The following is a 19,671-nucleotide window of genomic DNA, read 5'->3' on the forward strand; positions in this document are numbered from 1 at the left end:
ATTTAAAAGAAAGGCTAAATTCATTCACTAATTTCAGAATAAAGAAAAGAAGGTATGTATTTCCATGTGTATATAAACTTTTTTGTTTTATGTACATCATTCCTTAGTTTTTAAATATTAATACTTTCTTTTTTAGAGCATTTTTAGCTATAAGCTTTTTAAGCATATAATGTTTTTTAAATTATAGAAGTAATAAGTGGAAGCTCCTTGAAAAAAATCAGACTATGACAAAAGTATGTAAAATACAAATAGGAAACCTGTCTGACCTTCCCATCCCTATTTCTGGAATTAACTGCAGTTAACGCTTCCAGTGTGTCTCCTTCCAGACATATGTTATCTAAACATAGCTTGTGTGTACAAACACACAATAATGTCAGACAAATGGAAATTCTACTGTATGTTTAATTCTGCAGGTTGCTCTTTTTTTTTTCATTTGACAATTATCTTGTGGACATTTTTCATATAGATTCTCATGTTTTAAGTGCTTTGCATCAATTTGTTACTATATAGATGTCTCATCATTAATTTAACCATTTACCCCAATGAAGAAATTTAGATTAAAGTCTGTCTTACCAAAAATGGCATTTTCATCTTATGAAACACATATCTTCAGCACTAACATTTTACAGATTTCGGAGATCATACATAACTTTTGAATTCTACCAAAGAATTCATGGTAATGATCTTCTTTCCTTAACTGTCAGTTGTGAAGGATCATTTAAGAGATTTCAAATAAGAAAGTTCCACTGTCTTTTCTTTCCCAGCTTTCAAGGATGATACAGGGTTAGTAAAATTACCGTGCTGATGTTTCTTGGGTAGTTGGCTCAAGAAAGTAGAAAGTGCTGTTCTGCAGTTTGTCACATCAAGGCAAACGTTGTTAGAGTTTGGCAAAGATCAGGGACCTAAATTCAGTCACCAGAGTTCTCTCTCAAGTGCTCTAAGGGCTGGTTAATGGGCTGCTTGGGACCTGTGTACTGAGAGTTCAGAGGAAGGTAGTCAGGAGGTCCCTTAACTAGGCGGGAGTTGAGGAAAGCTTCAAAGAAGAGGTCTTAAGCTTGGTCTTGAAGAATGGGCAGGAGCCCATTGGGTGAGAGAGGTAAGATGTGTTAGACTCAAAACAACAGAGTGTGGGTGTTTGGTGCAGTCGTCTGTGGAGGTGAGAGATCGAGGGGGTGGGGTGAGTGGCAGGTAAGTATGGTGTTAGAGAACCCTGTATGTCATCCTATGAAAGGAGTTTGCACTTTACCCTAATAGCAACTTTGGACTTTTTTCTTTCCCTGAGATCTTCTCATCTAAGTTCACTGACTCTCTGCAATCATTCTGATGAACAGAAAACTTCAAAAGCATCCCCTCAAGGCTTTGAGGGCTTCGCAATGTGTAAAGTGTTGTTGCAGATACAGAAAAATTTAAGGAATGGCCTTGGTCTTCAAGGAACTTGATGTCTAGTTGGGGGAATAATTCATAAGCGTTTGGAACATTTGGAAGTGTGTGTAGCAAAATAACAGATGGTTCCACACTATCCCATAGCAATGTAAGAGACATTTCAGAGTAGTAACTGCTGAATTGCCAAGAGTCCAGAGGGAAGGTGAGAGGAATGGGGAAAGGTTTGCACAGAATCTTAAAGAATGGATTAGGTTTCCAACAGTAGAAAGGAGTTCAAACATTTGCCAGTGGGATAAATATTGTGAACAAAAACAAGTAGGGAGATCTATTTAACCTCACTGGCAACAGTAGGAGGCATGGGGAATTCGATAGAAATAAGCTTAAAAGGAGCTCTGATGGTTTTTGAAATTCTGTTTCATTGAGCAACCTAATTCTGCCTATTGGTTGGACCAGCGGTTCTCAGTTTAGGGGGCACTTTAGAATCTTCTGTTGAGCATTTACAACTAGCTACGCCTGTGCCAGGGCTAATGCCCCAGACCGACGATCTATCTGAGATGAGGTGCGGCCCTAGGCATCATTTTTTTTTTAAAGTAAGATTCTCCAGTTATTTCTTATGAGCAGTTAGAGTTGAGAATCACGGGACCACCCTGACCTTTTTTTTTTTTTTGGTCCACCTGTATATTGATTATTTCTTTAGTAATTAATTCTTCCAGTAAAGGATTCAGGAAAGGGGTTAGGGAGTCTTGGCAAGCATTTACAGCATGCATGTTCTTGATTGGTTATACCACAGAGAAGTCAGAAAACAGAGCAACAGTTTTAGTGTTTTTCTTTAAAACAGAGCCCATTTGCCATTTTGGGCCAATTAGTCCTATTTTGTGAATTTATTAATATTATTGCAGGTAATGGTTTGAGGCTAATCTGGATTGAGATTTTATTTTTCTCCCCGTGAGATAATGGAACTCCATCTGTGGTTTCCAGGCAATGGGTTGATACCCATACTCTGTAGGGTGTATGATAAACCTATTTTAAGACTTTGATTCTATGTGACAAGCCTGTTATCAGTTTAACTTACATAATTTGCTTAAGTACAGAAAGTATGTAAAAGAATAATTCCTTTAAAATTAAGTTTTAAAAATACCTCTCATATCTGTAGAGTTTTTTTTTTAATTTTTATTTATTTATGATAGTCACAGAGAGAAAGAGAGAGAGAGGGGGGGGCAGAGACATAGGCAGAGGGAGAAGCAGGCTCCATGCACCGGGAGCCCGACGTGGGATTCGATCCCGGGTCTCCAGGATCGCGCCCTGGGCCAAAGGCAGGCGCCAAACCGCTGCGCCACCCAGGGATCCCTCTGTAGAGTTTTTAAGGCAAATGAAGCTTATACACCTCTACCTAGCCTGACAATTTGTTTATAAATGGGTGGGGCAGGTTGCAGTTATGTCGTTATCCCCATAACACATAGATAATGCAAGAACTTCCATGTTTTTATCCTTGCCTCCTTTGATTGGCGTATTCAGCAGATGTAGACTGAGCACCTCCTTGGGGCTGGGCAGTGGGAAAAAAAGATGAAAGGTGAAAAACTATGGCTCCAGCCCTCAGGAAACTCACTTGTAGAAATGTCAAACACCATAACTAGGATGGGGTGGAAATGGGGAGTGTGGAGGAGCCCATTCAGGGATGGTGCCCTGAGGGGTCTGAGCTGAGTGTGGGGAGGTAAGTTATGTGTCACAGGGCAGCATCATCAGGGCCAGAGGCAGGGCAGAAGCAGAGTGTTAGTGGAACTGCCATCATTTCTGGTGTGCTGGGAAGGCAGCAAAGCAAGAGGTGAGGCCGGGGAGACAGGGAGAGGCTTGGAGGGCGCTGTGTGCCCTATCCTGTCGGCGGTCACTGAACACAGGCAGTGGGTAAACGGCAGTGCAAATACTCCAAGCATTATAGATGTCTAGTTCGGTATCTTATATCAATATATCTCCACTGGGATCCATGGACTATATATAGTCTCTTCTCCTTGGACGTTAATGTAGTAGCCAAAGTTACTCTTAAAACCCTGGCATAAGACAATGGCACTAGAGTAGGGTGCTTTACAGCTACTTCAAAATGCAGACCTGCTGAGGAAGTCTTATTCCTGCATCATTTATTCAACTTAAAATTGAAATGATGATTGCATATAAGAAAAGACAACAAAGTAAATTTGCATTGTTCCTCTCAAGCAAACCTTCTTGTAATGGAAGTCCAGTGTGAAAATTATCTGTCACATGAATTTTGTTTAAAATTGCTTTGAGTGTTCGGTTTTGAAGGTTCCTAGAAAACTTGCCCTTTTTTGTCTGTTACTGCTGCAGGATTGGAGAGGCAACGTACAGCTTTCTATGGGGCTACCAAGGCAGCAAGGATAAAAATAGGGCAAACTTTAAGAATCCCAGATATTTTCAGATAACAAAGACTGATTTATGTGGGCCCGTTTTGCACTCTGACAAAACATAGAGAAGCTTTTGTGCTGTGATTAGCAAGGATGCTGATGTCAGTTCTCTTGTTGAGCATCAAGCTTTATTCCGTGGCTAAATTGTGCTTTGTACCATAATCCAGAGAACCTTTGTATCTGCCTTATTAAAGTGTGTAGTTTATGTAATTGCTTTTGTTTTCCAGTTTAATCTGTGCCAGATTCAATGAGAGTGACTCATTTTGTGACTGAGATAAACATTCACATTTGGACCATGTTAAAAATAAATAAATAAGTGGCAGGTGCTGTTGGCTAAAGTCTGTGTTTTAATGTTGTAATTTCCTGCTGTAAGAGTTCATCTCTTATCCTCTGTAATCGCTAGTGCAACCTATCTACTGCACCCTGATTGATTGCTACTCATTTCTTGGCTATTTATTTTAGTTTCCAAGAGCCTTCTAAATTTGAACAGTATCATTTGAGCAGAGAAGCAAAGAAATGGCAGGGGAGCCACCGTTAACCGGAAGACAGAGTGACACATAAGCTGTAGCAGAAGGACACATTCCGTTCTTTTCTGTTGTTCACCTAAGGTGTTTTGTGCATGTGTTTTGGTAAAGCTCTTAGCTATGTTTATTTATTATATATATGTTCAGTATTGGAGCTCTTTTTCTCAAGTGGAAGAGTTTTTGAAAGCACGCCTTTCTATTCAACGTGGCCCATCTGCCTAATCTAATATGATCAAAATTTTACAACCATAGAGTCTTAGGGGAATTCTTTGAATTGTACTGGATGCTGTGCTATATATGCATTGAGTATGTAATGACAAATGGTCACTGTCTTCATGGACTTCACAGTCTGCTTAGAGAATTAGGTACTAAATAAATACAAAGAAAATTAAAATTGCAAAATGAGGATGATAATCACTACATAGGTAATAAAGTATATTACATAGGTAATAAGGTCCCTAAAACTGTTCCCTACTTTACATTGGGGGTCGTTGGGAAGGGAAGGCCTAACAGGTCATAGCCTGGCAAAGATAGGGAAAGAACATACTAGACTCAGGAAAAGCATGCGCAAAGTCTCTGAGGCAGGAAACAGTTTGGCATCCTATTAACTGTATTATTTGAAGAGAGCAGTGACAATTGATAAGCCTAACTATATTAAAAAGATTATAGATGAACTTAGACAAGCACGGCAGCATGGCACTATTTAGTATAGGAGCAGGTGATCCTCCGTACAGTACAGGTCAGTGGCCTCGGAGAGCTGGAATACTTGGTCTGAGTCATTGGGGAATGGATGGATTATGTTCAGTGGCTTATGTCGTAAGGCATTTTAGAGAGATTTCCATGCAAGACATTAAAGTTTAAAACTTTAAAGTCATTTCTGTATTTAAAGATGGAACCTTCACTATCTGGAGAAATCACTTACTAAAAGATAGGATTCCTTGATGGCCCTAGATAAATGACATAATACTGTATTTTCTTTTCTCTATTACATTTTACAAGGTTTACTGCTTGAGAAGGAGGTATCCATAGAAGCATAACTTTATTAAGAGATGACGTGTATTTATTTTGAAATAAATAGATGTCTTATGTATTAACTGAGTGGATGTTTGTAATCCAGAAAGCAGTGCTACATTCATGTGAATTAACACGTTAATGCTTTTTTTCAGTGTTATCTAAAGCATCTGTAAGAACTCTCCACTGCCTTTCCCTGGACACTGCTAATAGTTTACTCTTTACTTGGAGCTAGAGTGAGACTGAGATGTTAATTTAAAACCTTGATGACATTATTCTTTAAAATTTTATTTAAATTCAATTTGGCGGCATACAGTATAGCACCCAGGGCTCATCTCATCATGTGCCGCCCTTAATGCCTGTCACCCAGTCACCCCATCCCCCCCAACCCACGTCGCCTTCTGCAACCTTCGTTTGTTTCCCAGAGTTAGGGGAGTCTCTCATGAAAACCTTGATGATGTTAAAGAACTACATAATATTTTTAGGCCTTTGTGATATTTCTACTAATCTTGTTGAAGGATTGCACCTAGTTTTTCCATGAAGGAATGCCTCACCATTTAGCGATAGTTCTGCAGATACTTGGCCAGGTTTGCTGTATTCTCAGATATTTTCATGCATAGTAAATATTTCTTCATAATTAGTCAACTCCTTGAGAGTGGCCATCATGAATTACCTACTTGTATTTCTTCCTACATATATTTACAATGTAATCAGTAACTTACTGAATGATTAACTGGCTGATTTACCATTTCCTTGAATGGATGCAATTTAAATACTCCATTAAAATGTTGAACCTAAAGTTATCACCCAAGTTAATTCAGTTATGAATACAGTTGTTCAAGTTCTTCCAAGAGGAAGACGTTCAAAGAGGAGTAAAGCTTAGTATTGTTTCTGGGCAGAGTTGTTGGGTTTAAAGACTGCTGAAGCGGACTGTTGCAGTTATTTGGTTCTGCTTTTCTTATTTCATCAATGTAGATTTCAGGGAGAGTGATAGTAAAAGAATTCTAGGCTTCCTGATTCAGGCATTGCATCAGACTCAGAATTTATCAAATCTTGCGGAGGGAGTATGTTGTGAGTAGGTATCCAGATTGCCACTATGTTTGTTGGGAAGAGAAGGAAAAAGAGAAAGGAGAAGGAAAAGTGCAGCCTACACTCAGGGAATACAGATCTTATCCATGTGGTCTTTGAACAAATAGACTGTCCAGAAGGACATATAGTCCATTTCTTTGCTTGCTTTTCAGCTGAGAAATCAGGAAAGCTTCTGAACCCCTTTCCCCTTCCTCCTTGCTACTTATGCCCCACCACCCCAAGAGATGAGAGAGAGGAGAGAGAGAGAGAGAGAGAGAGAGAGAGAGATCTGCGGCTTAAAATACGAAGGAGGCTTTTGAAGTATCTTTATATATTTTTTAAAGATTTTATTTATTTATTCATGAGAGATACAGAGAGAGGCAAAGACATAGATAGAAGGAGAAGCAGGCTCCATGCAGGAAGCCCGATTCGGGACTTGATCTTGGGACCCTGGGATCACGCCCTGAGCAGAAGGCAGACGCTCCTCCTTCTGAGCCTCCCAGGTGTCCCATGAAGTATCTTTATTCTTTATGGCATGATATTAAGGCATGAAGAAAGTTATTGTTTTTCTTTTAATGTGGCAAGATATACCTAACATAAAATTTACCGTTTTAGCCATTTTCAAATGTAGTTTCAGCGGCATGAAGTACATTCACTTTTTTGTGCAACCCTCACCAGTGTCCATCTCCAGAACTCTTTCATCTTCCCAAACTGAAACTGTACCCACTAAACACTAACTCCTTATCCCTGCCTTCCAGCCACTGGCAACTACCATTCTGCTGCTTGTCTCTGTGAGTTCGATTGCCAAAGGTACCTCATATAAGTGGAGTCATACAATTTTTTGTCCTTTAGCGACTGGCTTATTTCACTTAGCATCACGTCACAAGATTCATCCATGTTATAGCAGATGTCTGATTTTTCTTCCCTTTTAAGACTGAGCAATATTCCATATGTATCTATATACCACCACATTTTATTAATTTCTTCACTCATCAGTGGACACTTGGGTTGCTTCTACCTTTTGACTCTTGTGAATAATGCTACTATAAACATGGGTGTACAAATACCTGTTTGAGACCTTGCTTGCAGTTCTTTTGGATATTTACTCACAACTGAAATCTTTTGAGGAACTGCCATACCATTTTCCATACTATTATGGAAACAATTTTACATTCCCATCAGCAGTGTACAAAGGTTCCAATTTCTGCCATTGTCACCAATACTTGTTATTTTCTACTTTTTTGATAACAGACATCCTAATGTGTATGAAGTTGTATCTCATTGTGGTTTTGATTTGCATTTCTCTAATGATAGTGATATTGAGCATCTTTTCGGGTGCTTATTGGTCATTTATGTATCTTTGGAGAATCTGTTCAAGTCCTTTGCCCATTTTTAAATTGTTTTTGTTGTTATTGAGTTGTAAGAATTCTTTATATATTATAGACATCAGTCTTTTATCAGAGAATTTATTTGCAGATATTGTCTCTCATTCTGTGACTTGGCTTTTCACTCTATTGATCAAGTCCTTCAGTGTATAAATTGTAGATTTTGGTATATACCTATTTTTTCTTTTGTATTTCTTCTGCATTCTTAGTGGCATATCCAGTTAGTCATTGCCAAATCCGATGTTGTAAAGCTTTTCCCTACGTTTTCTTCTAAGAGCTTTATAGTTTTAGCTCCTATGGTTAGGTCTTTGATCGTTTTAAATTTATTTTTGTGTGATGTAAAGTATCCAACTTCATTCTTTTGCACGTGGATATCCAGTTTTCTTGGCACCATTTGTTGAAATCACTGCTTTTTTATATTTAATGAAAACTAAGTCTTCCTTGGTTGGTTGACTTGATACTACATATCAGTATAATATCTTCTAATATCAATCAATATCTTCTAGTATTCTATTAAAAAATCTAATAAAAATAATAAATATGTATATATAGACACACTATTAATTGATGCATCAGTAAACTTTGCTGGAGTGGTAGATTATTCTGTGGAAATGAATAATAATAAAACACGTGACTTTCTCTACACAATCTATTTGTAAAATTGGTTTGATAAGTGAGCACCTTCTTGAAAAATGTCATAAATTAATACTAGATGGATATTTTTGTTTCGTTCCTAGGCATGGAAGAGGAGATGGTTTGTGTTACGCAGTGGTCGCTTAACTGGAGATCCAGATGTCTTGGAATACTACAAAAATGATCATGCCAAGAAGCCTATCCGTATTATTGATTTAAATTTATGTCAACAAGTTGATGCTGGATTGACATTTAACAAAAAAGAGTTTGAAAACAGCTACATTTTTGATATCAACACCATTGACCGAATTTTCTACTTGGTAGCAGACAGTGAGGAAGAGATGAATAAGTGGGTTCGTTGTATTTGTGACATCTGTGGGTTTAATCCTACAGAAGAAGGTAAGCTCAAGATTTTATTATTCAGCCAGAGTTCTCCTTCATTACTGCATTTTTAGAACAGTTATAAAATTCTTTGTTATTTCAGTTACACAATATAATATTTTGTTTATTTTTTATAATAGCTAACAACATTTGGAATCAGTTTGGGGAGAAATTTTTAGGAGAGATTTAACCTTTATGGGCCAGTGTCTAAATAAATGTCTTCAAAAGATGACAAGAAGACATACTTATTTAAGAGCATTTCTTGAGTCTATATATATCAAGTTGAACCTTATAGTGCTGCTGATGTATGACTATTCTTCACCTATTAAAAACATCATTTTCATGTGGCTGTATTCTTTAGATGTTATCTTAAAAACTAGGGCAGCCCCAGTGGCCCAGTGGTTTAGCGCCGCCTTCAGCCCGGGGCATGATCCTGGAGTCCCAGGATCGAGTCCTATGTCGGGCTCCCTGCATGGAGCCTGCTTCTCCCTCCGCCTGTGTCTCTGCCTCTCTCTCTCTCTCTGTCTCTCTCTCTCTCTCTGTCTCTCAGGAATAAATAAATAAAATCTTTAAAAAACAAAACAAAAACTATATTGGATTATGAAGTTAGGAAAATAGTCAAAATGATTACCAGTACCTATGAAAAGCAAGTGATGATCAGTCACAAAACATGATGAATAAGTAACAAATGAGTTGCCTTAACACAGAGGTCCTAAAAAGAGCATGGAGGGGGATGGGGCTCAAGGTTTGGATAAGACATAGTGAAGAAAAGCTTCTCAGGTAAACTGTAGGCTTTTGAAGGAAGTAGAATTTCTACATAAGTGAAAAAAGGGATACAGAACTCTCTAGGTGTTGGGGCAAGGGAGAGCAGGGACCCAGAGATAGAACAGCATCCTACTTGACTCTAGAGCAGGGGGCTGTGAATGATAAGGGAATGGGGAGAGTTGCTTGAGGAGCTGAGATTTAGGATGCCTATCCTGGGAAGACCTGAGTGGGTTGAAGTTTCATGAAGAATCCTACAAGTGGAATTCCTTTTCAGGTGCTTTAATATAGCTGTTCTGACCATTTATTCCCTGTCAACCTCTCTACTTCTCTTTCTTTTACAACAAACACATATCTAGGGGACTGCAATACACATTTAGGTTTGTAAAGTCACAAGTCAGAAATAAAGGTGACCTGCGGCCTTTAACCTTACCATCTTCATGGTTATGTTCACATTTACAGTGTGCACTTCCAAATATCTATATTTAGGAGTGCTGGAGGTTCAGTGAAGGCTGGAAAAATTGCGTCAATAATCAACATCAAGTTTTGGATTGAAGTGAAAGAGCAATCATCTCTAATTAGCTCAGGTCAGCCTGCTGTTTCCTTTCTGGCCAGTCAGCAGCCCACAAGAAGGAGCCTTCCAGGACTGGGATTGGCCCAGTGGGGTGGGGAAAACCCCTTGACGAGGACGAGGGGATCCAGAATCCTGAGGGGGCAGCACTGAGACAGGAAAGGAGGCATCCAGTTTAGATAGGAGGCAGCTAATGAGGCAGCTAATGAGCTTTTCAGCAGAGCTCTAGTGATTGAGAGCCTCAAGAAATTGTTCATGTGTGGAACTGTGGAACTAAGGCTTCGGTGGTTTTTGTGAAGTTACTAAATATGTTCACATTGTAAGTGGGTGTGGGAGTATTACTTCTAACTCCATTTAAACTCCTTTCCTATCTTCTTGCATATATAGTCTATATTTGAGTGTAGTGGAGGATTTTAAAGTGAAAGTCACAAATGAGATAGCTCTCTAATGGTTACTTAATGACCACTCAGTAATGATAATTTTGGGATTAAATTACTACATTAGTTTCATTATGGGATGGATTTTTCAGTTAAAATAATTTAAGTCCTTGTATATTCTTTTGGTCGATATTCTTTTGCCTGCTACCTTTTCAGTTTAGAATTTGCTTTTAGTGACATAAAAGTAGACCTCTGTCCTCGTTGGTGCCGGTACGGATTCAGCTGATCTGAAAGACTAAGCAGTAGGTGTTCTTCCATCTGTCTTTGTTTTCTGTATAATTCTCCTAAATACAATTAACAAAGGAAATGAGATACCCTCGTAGAGATACATTCTTTAGCCAAGGAATAGGTCTAGTTTTTGAAAGCCCATTCATGGGTGGGTAGAGTTGAGAATAAGGGTTTTGAATGCACAAGTATCTGAGAATTTTGCAAGTTTCAAGGCATGAAACTGGTCCATTTGTCCACCTTAGAACGACTCTCCTCATCTGAGAGTTTGATGAACACCCAGTCATCTCTGAGAAGAAAGAAATTTTTGTCAGCATTAGAAAATTGGTTCATTAATTGGCCAAATTATTGAATTTGCCAGCGCTCTACTAGGCTTTGGACATTTGTTCAACTTACGGAGGCAGATGGTAAACATTACAGACGTGGAACTGAGTGAGCATCTAATGTGGAAGGATTCATATGTAGAATAATTCATACAGTTGATGAGTCCAAGATACATACTGTGTGCGCGTATGTATATGTGTGTGTACATGTATATGTATATATATGATACGTAATCATACTTTATTAAAGTATAAGTATATACTTATATTAAAGTATGATACTATAGGACTGTGTTAATGCAGTTCTTACCTTCATAGAGCTTACAGTCAGTCTAGTAGAGACAGGCAAATACTCTAGGAATTGTAATACTGGTGGATAACTATCCCGGTAAAGAAGAAATAAATAAGGACAGATAGCAGCTAATTTAGTCTTAAGAAGGTCAGGAAAAGCCTAGGTAGTTTTAAATGGCTCTTGACTGTAGCTGATAATGGACTAAGAACTTTATTTTGTACTTAGTGGAACATTTTCATTGATATTAGTAGCCAGAATCAGCCACAATATCTATTTTTCACTTTATAAGCATAGTAATATAAGGAGGGGGGCAAACTCCCAAATCCTTTTAAAACAGATAAAGCACATTTGCCCTGAGTGAAACTCTCGATTTGTGAATGTTTTATATTCACAATATCAATAAAGGGGAGACTGTAAGATAATTAATAGTATTAATCAAATTTGATACATATAGGGATCCCTGGGTGGCGCAGTGGTTTGGCGCCTGCCTTTGGCCCAGGGCGCGATCCTGGAGATCCGGGATCGAATCCCACATCAGGCTCCCGGTGCATGGAGCCTGCATCTCCTTCTGACTGTGTCTCTGCCTCTCTCTCTGTGACTATCATAAATAAAAAATAAAAAAATATTAAAAAAAAATTTGATACATATAATGAGTTGGTTACCAAAACAGCTATGCTAACCATAACTCATCTCTTCATTAAAACAAGCCACTAAGGATTTCAATTTGCCAGTGTTGTTTTTTTTTTTTTTAAGATTTTATTTATGCATGAGAGACACAGAGAGGCAAAGACACAGGCAGAGGGAGAAGCGGGCTCCATGCAGGGAGCCCAATGGGGGACTTGATCTCAGGACCCTGGGGTCACACCCTGGGCTGAAGGTGGCGCTCAACCACTGAGCCACCCAGGCGCCCCTTGCCAGTACTTTCTAAATGTAGTTTACGAGCTATATCTAAATGCAACTGCATTGTTTTTTAAATTCTACAATATGGATTTTTTTACAAGTTCATCCTGGCCTTCTCCCAAATAGCCACAGTTAGAAATATCTTACCATGATGTTGAAGACTTGGGCTTCTCTTAAATCATAAAGTTGTAAATAAATCAGTAAGTCCTAAATCATTGAAAGATGAACAGTCCTTCATTGTATAGTATCAAGGAGCCACAAAAATATTTTACTGTATAATTTTGATTTTTCGTGCATAGTAGCAAAACTGTAAAAAGGCTTTAAAGTTAACCACTGTATTTCTTTATTCATTTGTAGTATCTGTAAGATTTATATCGAATTCTAAACTGCAGAGAACTGCTATTACCCTTTGTGATCACGTTCATACAGTTTATATGACAAAATAAATATCAAATTACGTGTGTTCTTCTATTTACTTTACCACCTACTTTATATTCTCTTGCTTCCAAAAAGATCTCACCACCAATCACTAAATAATAGAGGTGTTTTTGTTTTTACCTAGATCTGTCCCTAGAGCCATGTGCTCTTCCCATTTCAGAGCTGAGTATGCTCTCACTCTTGGCTTAAAACTAATGACACAAAACCGTGTTTCGCTATACTCGTGTCAGCCTAGATGTGGGAAGAAATATCCTATGCTTGGATATTACAGTCTGAGAAAACAACTATCTGCAGTCCCTATGAGAATAACTGGTTTTTGCTGAAAACAAAAGGAAAGAGGAAAAATCTGACCTGTGTTTTGATTCCAGGAACCTCTCAAAATATCGTTACCATGTTATTTCCGCTGCCCCAGGTGACCACTGCTATTATTGAATACTCAGAATGCTGGCAAGCTGAATCTGTTTTTAAATTCTAGCTCATTGAACTGTGTGCAGTTCCTATGAATGCTTTTATTTAGCAGATTTGAGGGTAGAAACTAATTTCTTTTGTTTTTCTTGGAAATGTGCAGATTTATTTTTGTTTCTACACTGAGGTGGAAGCTGTTAAATCTACTAAACAAGTGCCAGGAAACATAGCCTAAGGACTCTAAGCAGCTAACTAACTTGGCGCAGAGGCTCCTGGTCTAATTTCAGGGTAGAAGACTAGAAAGTTGCCTTATATCAGTCAGTTGAGTTGCTTTTCTCAAAATGCCCAGATAATAGTGGCTTAAAAAGTAGTATAGATCTATCTAGAATAGATCCCTATTTTATACTCTTCACTTTAGAAAAGTAGGCAAACTAATGTAAGAATATACATATGCTCTCTTTCCTGTAAAGCAATTCTTAATTAGAGAACTTTTAAATTTCTTTTTATTTACTTTTTTTATTCAGGTATAATTTAAGTAACAGATCTTAACTGCACAGTTCAACATAGTTTTTATATATCCATGTATATCTGCATATAGAAATAGAAATTTGTATAACTGCCAGTCAGATCAAGAAACGAACATTTCCAGCCCCCAGATGGTTATTTCATTCTTTTTCCCAGTAAAAACTCAGAAAAAAAAGTCCAAACTATGGACTTTTAACTATGATTTTGCTTCTGTAACCATAGATTAGTTTTGCCTATATGTAAACTTTGTATGAGTAAAACCATTGAATCTGACTTCTCCTCCCCCCCCCCCAATAAAAGGCTGTGAGTAAAGACTCCTAACTCTGGGAAACGAACTAGGGGTGGTGGAAGGGGAGGAGGGCGGGGGGTGGGGGTGAATGGGTGACGGGCACTGAGGGGGACACTTGACGGGATGAGCACTGGGTGTTATTCTGTATCTTGGTAAATTGAACACCAATAAAAATTAATTTATTTAAAAAAAAAGGCTGTGAGTTTTCTCCATGTAGCATGTAGTGAGAGTTCTTCATCTTCTGTATCTTACATCTTTTGATGGGCATGAATCCCCAGTTCTTGTGGTTGTGTACCAGTGGGCGGAATTGCTGTATCATAGGTTATATGCTAGTTGCTTTCTTACCAGCAGTGTAAGACACTCCAGTTATGCTACATTCTCACCTACATTTGATATTGTCTGTCATTAATTTTAGCCATTCTAGTGAATGTGTAGTGTGGTGTCTCATTGTGGCTTTCATTTGCATTTTCGTGAGGACCAGTTCAACCAGATCATTTATTCAGTTTTGGTTTTTGTTTTCTTACACATTTTCAAGCTACTGCTCTTGAGATCTTGATTCATCGAGTCCCCTGAGATGGGGCTCAGGTACTAGATCTTTAAAAAAGTGATTCTGATGCCATGACACCTCTGGATAAGAACTAAGATGTTTTCAGTACGTCCTAAGGGTTTTAAAAGTCTCCCAAGAATGTTTGTACAACCTGTTACGGAGATAATCATGACAAATAAGAGCTATGATTGGGCTATGATTAAAGATCTTCAATTTTTGATTAAATAAATTGAAGAAATTGGGACACCTGGGTGGCTTAGTGGTTGAGCGTCCACCTTCAGCCCAGGGCGTGATCCTGGGGTCCTAGGATTGAGTCCCACATCGGGCTCCCCATTTGAAGCCAGCTTCTCCCTCTGCCTGTGTCTCTGCCTCTCTCTCTCTCTTTCTCTCTCTCTCTCTCATAAATAAATTTAAAAAAATAAATAAGTTGAAGAAATTGCAGGTTGCTTCACTGAAAATTGCAACTACTGCTATTTCTTGTTTGTATCTGTCTGTTAGATTTACTTTTACAAAATACTCTTCTATGAAAAATGGTGTGTTCAGAAATGAGGAGATGGTTTCTTGAGCATCAATGATAATGCATACTCTTTGTGGGTAGACTTACTTGCTAAGTAGACATACAGCCTATCAAAATGCTTCTCTTGACAAAAAAAAAAAAAAGTTGACAATAGACCAGGTAATTAGAAATTGATAGAAACAGAGTAACACTGACCTAGTTAATTAACCTTTAATTGTGAACATAGAGGTAAAATTTTTGCAGTAGAAACCCAAAAATATCCTATCAGCAAATGTAGCCCATCTGGAAAGAAAAGGATCTCATCTAGTCTCCTGACAAGGACATAAGCAGTATTTCAGTTTTATTACCAAATGCTAGATACAGTATTGGCAGTAGTTATAAAATCAGAGAACCTGTCACATTAACTTTGAAATATTCTACTTACCAATGAGAAAGAGTAGGTTTGCTTCCCTGGACTTAAGCTCTTATGCCTTTTGATGTATGTGTATATATACCTACATATGCATGTTTGTGTAGATATGTTGTTATTTTGAATGTTTAGAGGCATTATGTGGGCACCCCAACTTCTGTGAGGGACACTAACCCCATGGCATTATGATTCCAAATAGGATAAAACAGTGCATTAAGCTAGGGATCATGTGGACCAAATTATTATTTGTGGCTCTCCTCACATAATAATGTGCTTCTCTTCACTAAAAGATGATTAAGGCTTACCTTACCAGTACTTATTAGCTTTCTTAGTAAAATTAAATTAAGAATTTGCTCTAGCAGCTTATGAAGTCTTTAATGGATGCTAATTATACTCTTTATGCCTTCTGAATTAAGAGATAGGGAATAATTTTACACACACAAACAAACCCTAAACTGATACTTGGTTCTCAGAAACTTGATACCAGCATTACTTAAAGCAGTAAGTTAGAAACCCAGGTGAGGCAGAAAGCAACAAATGTCGTCTGCTCAACTACTTGTTTGGTAGAATGAGGCAAATCACGTCTTTATAAAGCGGAAGAGGGATCCCTGGGTGGCGCAGCAGTTTGGCGCCTGCCTTTGGCCCAGGGCGCGATCCTGGAGACCTGGGGTCTAATCCCATGTCGGGCTCCCGGTGCATGGAGCCTGCTTCTCTCTCTGCCTGTATCTCTGCCTCTCTCTCTCTGTGTGTGTGACTATCATAAATAAATAAAAATTTAAAAAAAAATAACAAAGTGGAAGAGAAGTTTCTTTTTTCAGACCAGGTGGTTAGCTTTGACCAGAAATTTTATATTAAGAATATTCAGAGGATCCCTGGGTGGCTCAGCGGTTTAGTGCCTGCCTTCGCCCGGGGGTGTGATCCTGGAGACCCGGGATCGAGTTCTGTCAGACTCCCTGTGTGGAGCCTGCTTCTCCCTCTGCCTGTGTCTTTGCCCCTCTCTCTCTCTCTCTCTCTCTCTCTCTCTCTCTCTCTCTCTCTCTCTCGAATAGACTAAGTCTGTTTTAAAAGATATTCAGGAAACACTGCAGTGCTTGCATTAAAATGTGCAGAACTGAGTAATATTAATATGCGTAAAATAACCCCAAAGACTAAAACTTTGAAGGCAGTGCATTATCTGAGCCAAAGTGGTAGAGCAGTGTTCCCTTTCCTTTTAAACTCCTTTGTATGCCTTGTTATTTAGAATGGTTGGGCTTGTTTTTCATGGCTGTTTGAAGGTCTTTTCTTTCGTGAGCTTGCTAGTGAATATAATGCAAGTTCTCTCTAGTTTTTGCCTCTTAGAAGTAGATGCAAGCCTTCCCATATTGTGATCAAGATATTACATATTTTTGGATGGCGCTCTTAGAGTGTATGTATTACGCGAAGTGAAATAAGTCAGAGAAAGGCAAATACCATATGATCTCACAGCTATGTGGAATGTAATAAATAAGAAACAGATGAACATATGGAGAGGGGGAGTGGGAAGGAGAGAGGGAAACAAACCACCGGAGACTCTGAACCATAGAGCATAAACTGAGGATGATGTTGGGGATGGGCTAGATGGGTGGTGGGTATTAAAGAGGGCACTTGTTGTTTGTAAATGTGGAATCACTGAATTCTACTCCAGAAACCAATACTGTACTGCTTGTTAACTAAAATTTATATATATGTATATATGTTTACATATATATAGCTCTGCACCAATGCCTTCACTGTGTAAGGATATGTAATAGCATGAAAGTAGAAATAGCATTAATGTCTATGAGTCACAGAATAGAATAATTATAAATAAAATATATTCATTGATAAAACACTCTCTCAATGTTTAATGCATCTAAATTCATCTTTTTTCCTAAGGAGTGAGCTCCAAATATCAGAAACACTGAAGAGAAAAAAGAGTTTTAAAAATAATGCATATTGTATAACACTATTTTAATTTCAATAAAACGCTAACAAATACAAAAAAAAAAGGAAACTTTGAATCCCAGTCTTTTTCCTTTTTTCCAAATATTGAGATAATCTTGCGTCTATAAAGAGGGTAAAAGCTTTAGTCATTCACAGATGAGAAATGGAAGGTTAAAAATGAGATGGTCCCATTGTATTAATAAAACAAGGTCAAGGTCAGACAAATGTGATTGCCTGGCTGGGTGATTCTTTTCCTACCTAAGATGAATCACACAGTTCATTTAGTGTATAGCTATCAAACAAACAAAAAAAAAATTTAAAGGGCGAGTGTATCTATAAAAATAGCCACCTGGAAAACTTAAGGAGTTATAGTGGAAAATTAGAATTCTCATATTGTTTTACGGAGTGATGTATTTTCAGTGTTGAGTTTCATTTGTTTTTGTCAGAACTAAAAATGGAATGAGGTTGTACAATTTTACCACACCTCTGTGGTATAAAAAAGAGAAGTATGTAAATTATGTTTGTGAATACAGCCTGTAGGGTATAGTCAGTGCTTTCTGACCACTCTGCTTTTTTTCTTCTCAATGTTGTATATGTTTTTCCAAAGACTTTTCTTTAAAAGGTAAGTATTTTTCATAGTTCTATTAAGTTTAACAATCCGCAAGGATTTACTGAGTCACTGATTAATCTGTGGCCTTTCAAATTCCCTTAAATGAATCTTTAAGATTTGTAATTGAGTCAGAAGAGTAAAACATTATTTCATAAGTATATTATATATACTATAGTTAATCAACATCTGTTAGACATAATAAGATATTTATGAGTTCCCACTGAAATCATAGCATTATGTCACATAAATGCCCTGCCAAAATATTATTCTATTCTCAGCATTTTCTTTTCTCACCTTTTGTAAATAAGAAAGATATAAGTAATAAATTTCTGGCATAGAATGTTCGATTTTATTAGATGAGCTTTAATGAAGATTTGCCAGTGCATGCAGCATAACAGAGATAAAAATGTTAGAAATTAGCTCAACTTTTATTTACTCAGGCTAAACTCTCCAACTGAAAGAAGTCTTTAAACTTTTAATTAGCATCTGATAGGGCTCAGATATTTCTTAAGGAGCAAATTCCAAACTGTACATTCAGTTGAATGGGTCTTGAAGATTTGGAAGTATCCTTTGCCTTAATTTCTTCCAACATGACATAGAGAAAGTGCTATGTGAGTTTGCACTGGGTAAATGAAACAGTTCTGAGCACCTACAACATGGAGGGCAAACTGAGGTGTAGGAGTTCTGATCCTTTTCTATTCTGACACAGATAGTAAACAAATTTGTTTGTTCATATATGAGCATTTATCTTTTTCTGGATTTATAGCCTTGTATTCCTAACCAGACAAACAGAATTTTTTTCTTCTGGGCTCCTCCACGTTTATTTGGTAGTGTCAAAGGGTTTTCAACTTGTTTTCAGATTACTTCACTCTAAACAATTTAGCTAGTTCCATAGGTCTTCTCAGAACATTGTTAAGTGCTTAATAAATTATTTCTTTACTTGCTAGCCCCTTTTGCATGAAAATTTTTTACAGAAATCCAGTAAATGGTACTTGAGGCTATAAGCTAAGGGAAGAGGAAATGTCTTAAAGACAAGTTCTTTCCCAGAACATGAATCCCACAATTAGACCTATTTCTCCTTAATCTGCTGAGGAATAGAAAGAAAAAAATGAATAGCAAAATAAAGATGGGACAAAGAGGTAGTCCTTGTGCCTGTAGATGCCACATAATAAAATGGACCTCCTTGGAAAGTTGGCTTGGCTTGGGAAACACTTTGGTTTGTTGTTTTGTTTTAAAGATTTATTTATTTGAGAGAGAGGGGCAGAGAGAGAAAGAATCCTCAGGCCGACTCCCTGCTGAGCGTGGAGCCCAACCCAGGGGTTGATTCCAGGACCCTGAGATCATGACCTGAGCTGAAACCAAGAGTCAGGCTCTTAACTGACTGAGCCAGCCAGGCACCCTGACTTTGTTTTTTATCATAGAAAAAATCTCTCTCTTGTGCTAAGATGATAGAACATCTTCATTGTCGGTAGCCTCAAAACTAAAGACTGTTCAAGGCAAAGTTAACCGTGGCTTTATTACAGCCTCTGGACAAAAGAACCCTATTCTTCAGATCTCTTTGACAAGAGCCAATTATTACCTGTATAATGTTGCTGTTTAGGTAGTATTTGTTTCAACTGACATTGTCATGATTTATCATGCTTTTGTGTGTTTAAACAGTTTATCTCCAAACTTTGAAGTA

The 19,671-nt window shown here is 37.8% G+C and overlaps 1 protein-coding gene across 4 annotated transcripts in view; it reads left to right on the forward strand.

The window, feature by feature from the left end:
• The window catches only part of GAB1 (GRB2 associated binding protein 1), a 118,276-nt gene that overhangs the window by 69,966 nt on the left and 28,639 nt on the right, over positions 1-19,671 (forward strand). For all 4 annotated transcript variants that reach the window (XM_055317041.1, XM_055317043.1, XM_055317042.1 and 1 more), the window contains exon 2: positions 8,523-8,817. In XM_055317041.1, the coding sequence (XP_055173016.1) occupies positions 8,523-8,817 (295 nt within the window). The remainder of the gene's footprint in view (positions 1-8,522; positions 8,818-19,671) is intronic.

Source organism: Nyctereutes procyonoides, unplaced genomic scaffold (assembly GCF_905146905.1).
Source record: "Nyctereutes procyonoides isolate TBG_1078 unplaced genomic scaffold, NYPRO_anot_genome, whole genome shotgun sequence".
NCBI classification, from domain to species: domain Eukaryota; kingdom Metazoa; phylum Chordata; class Mammalia; order Carnivora; family Canidae; genus Nyctereutes; species Nyctereutes procyonoides.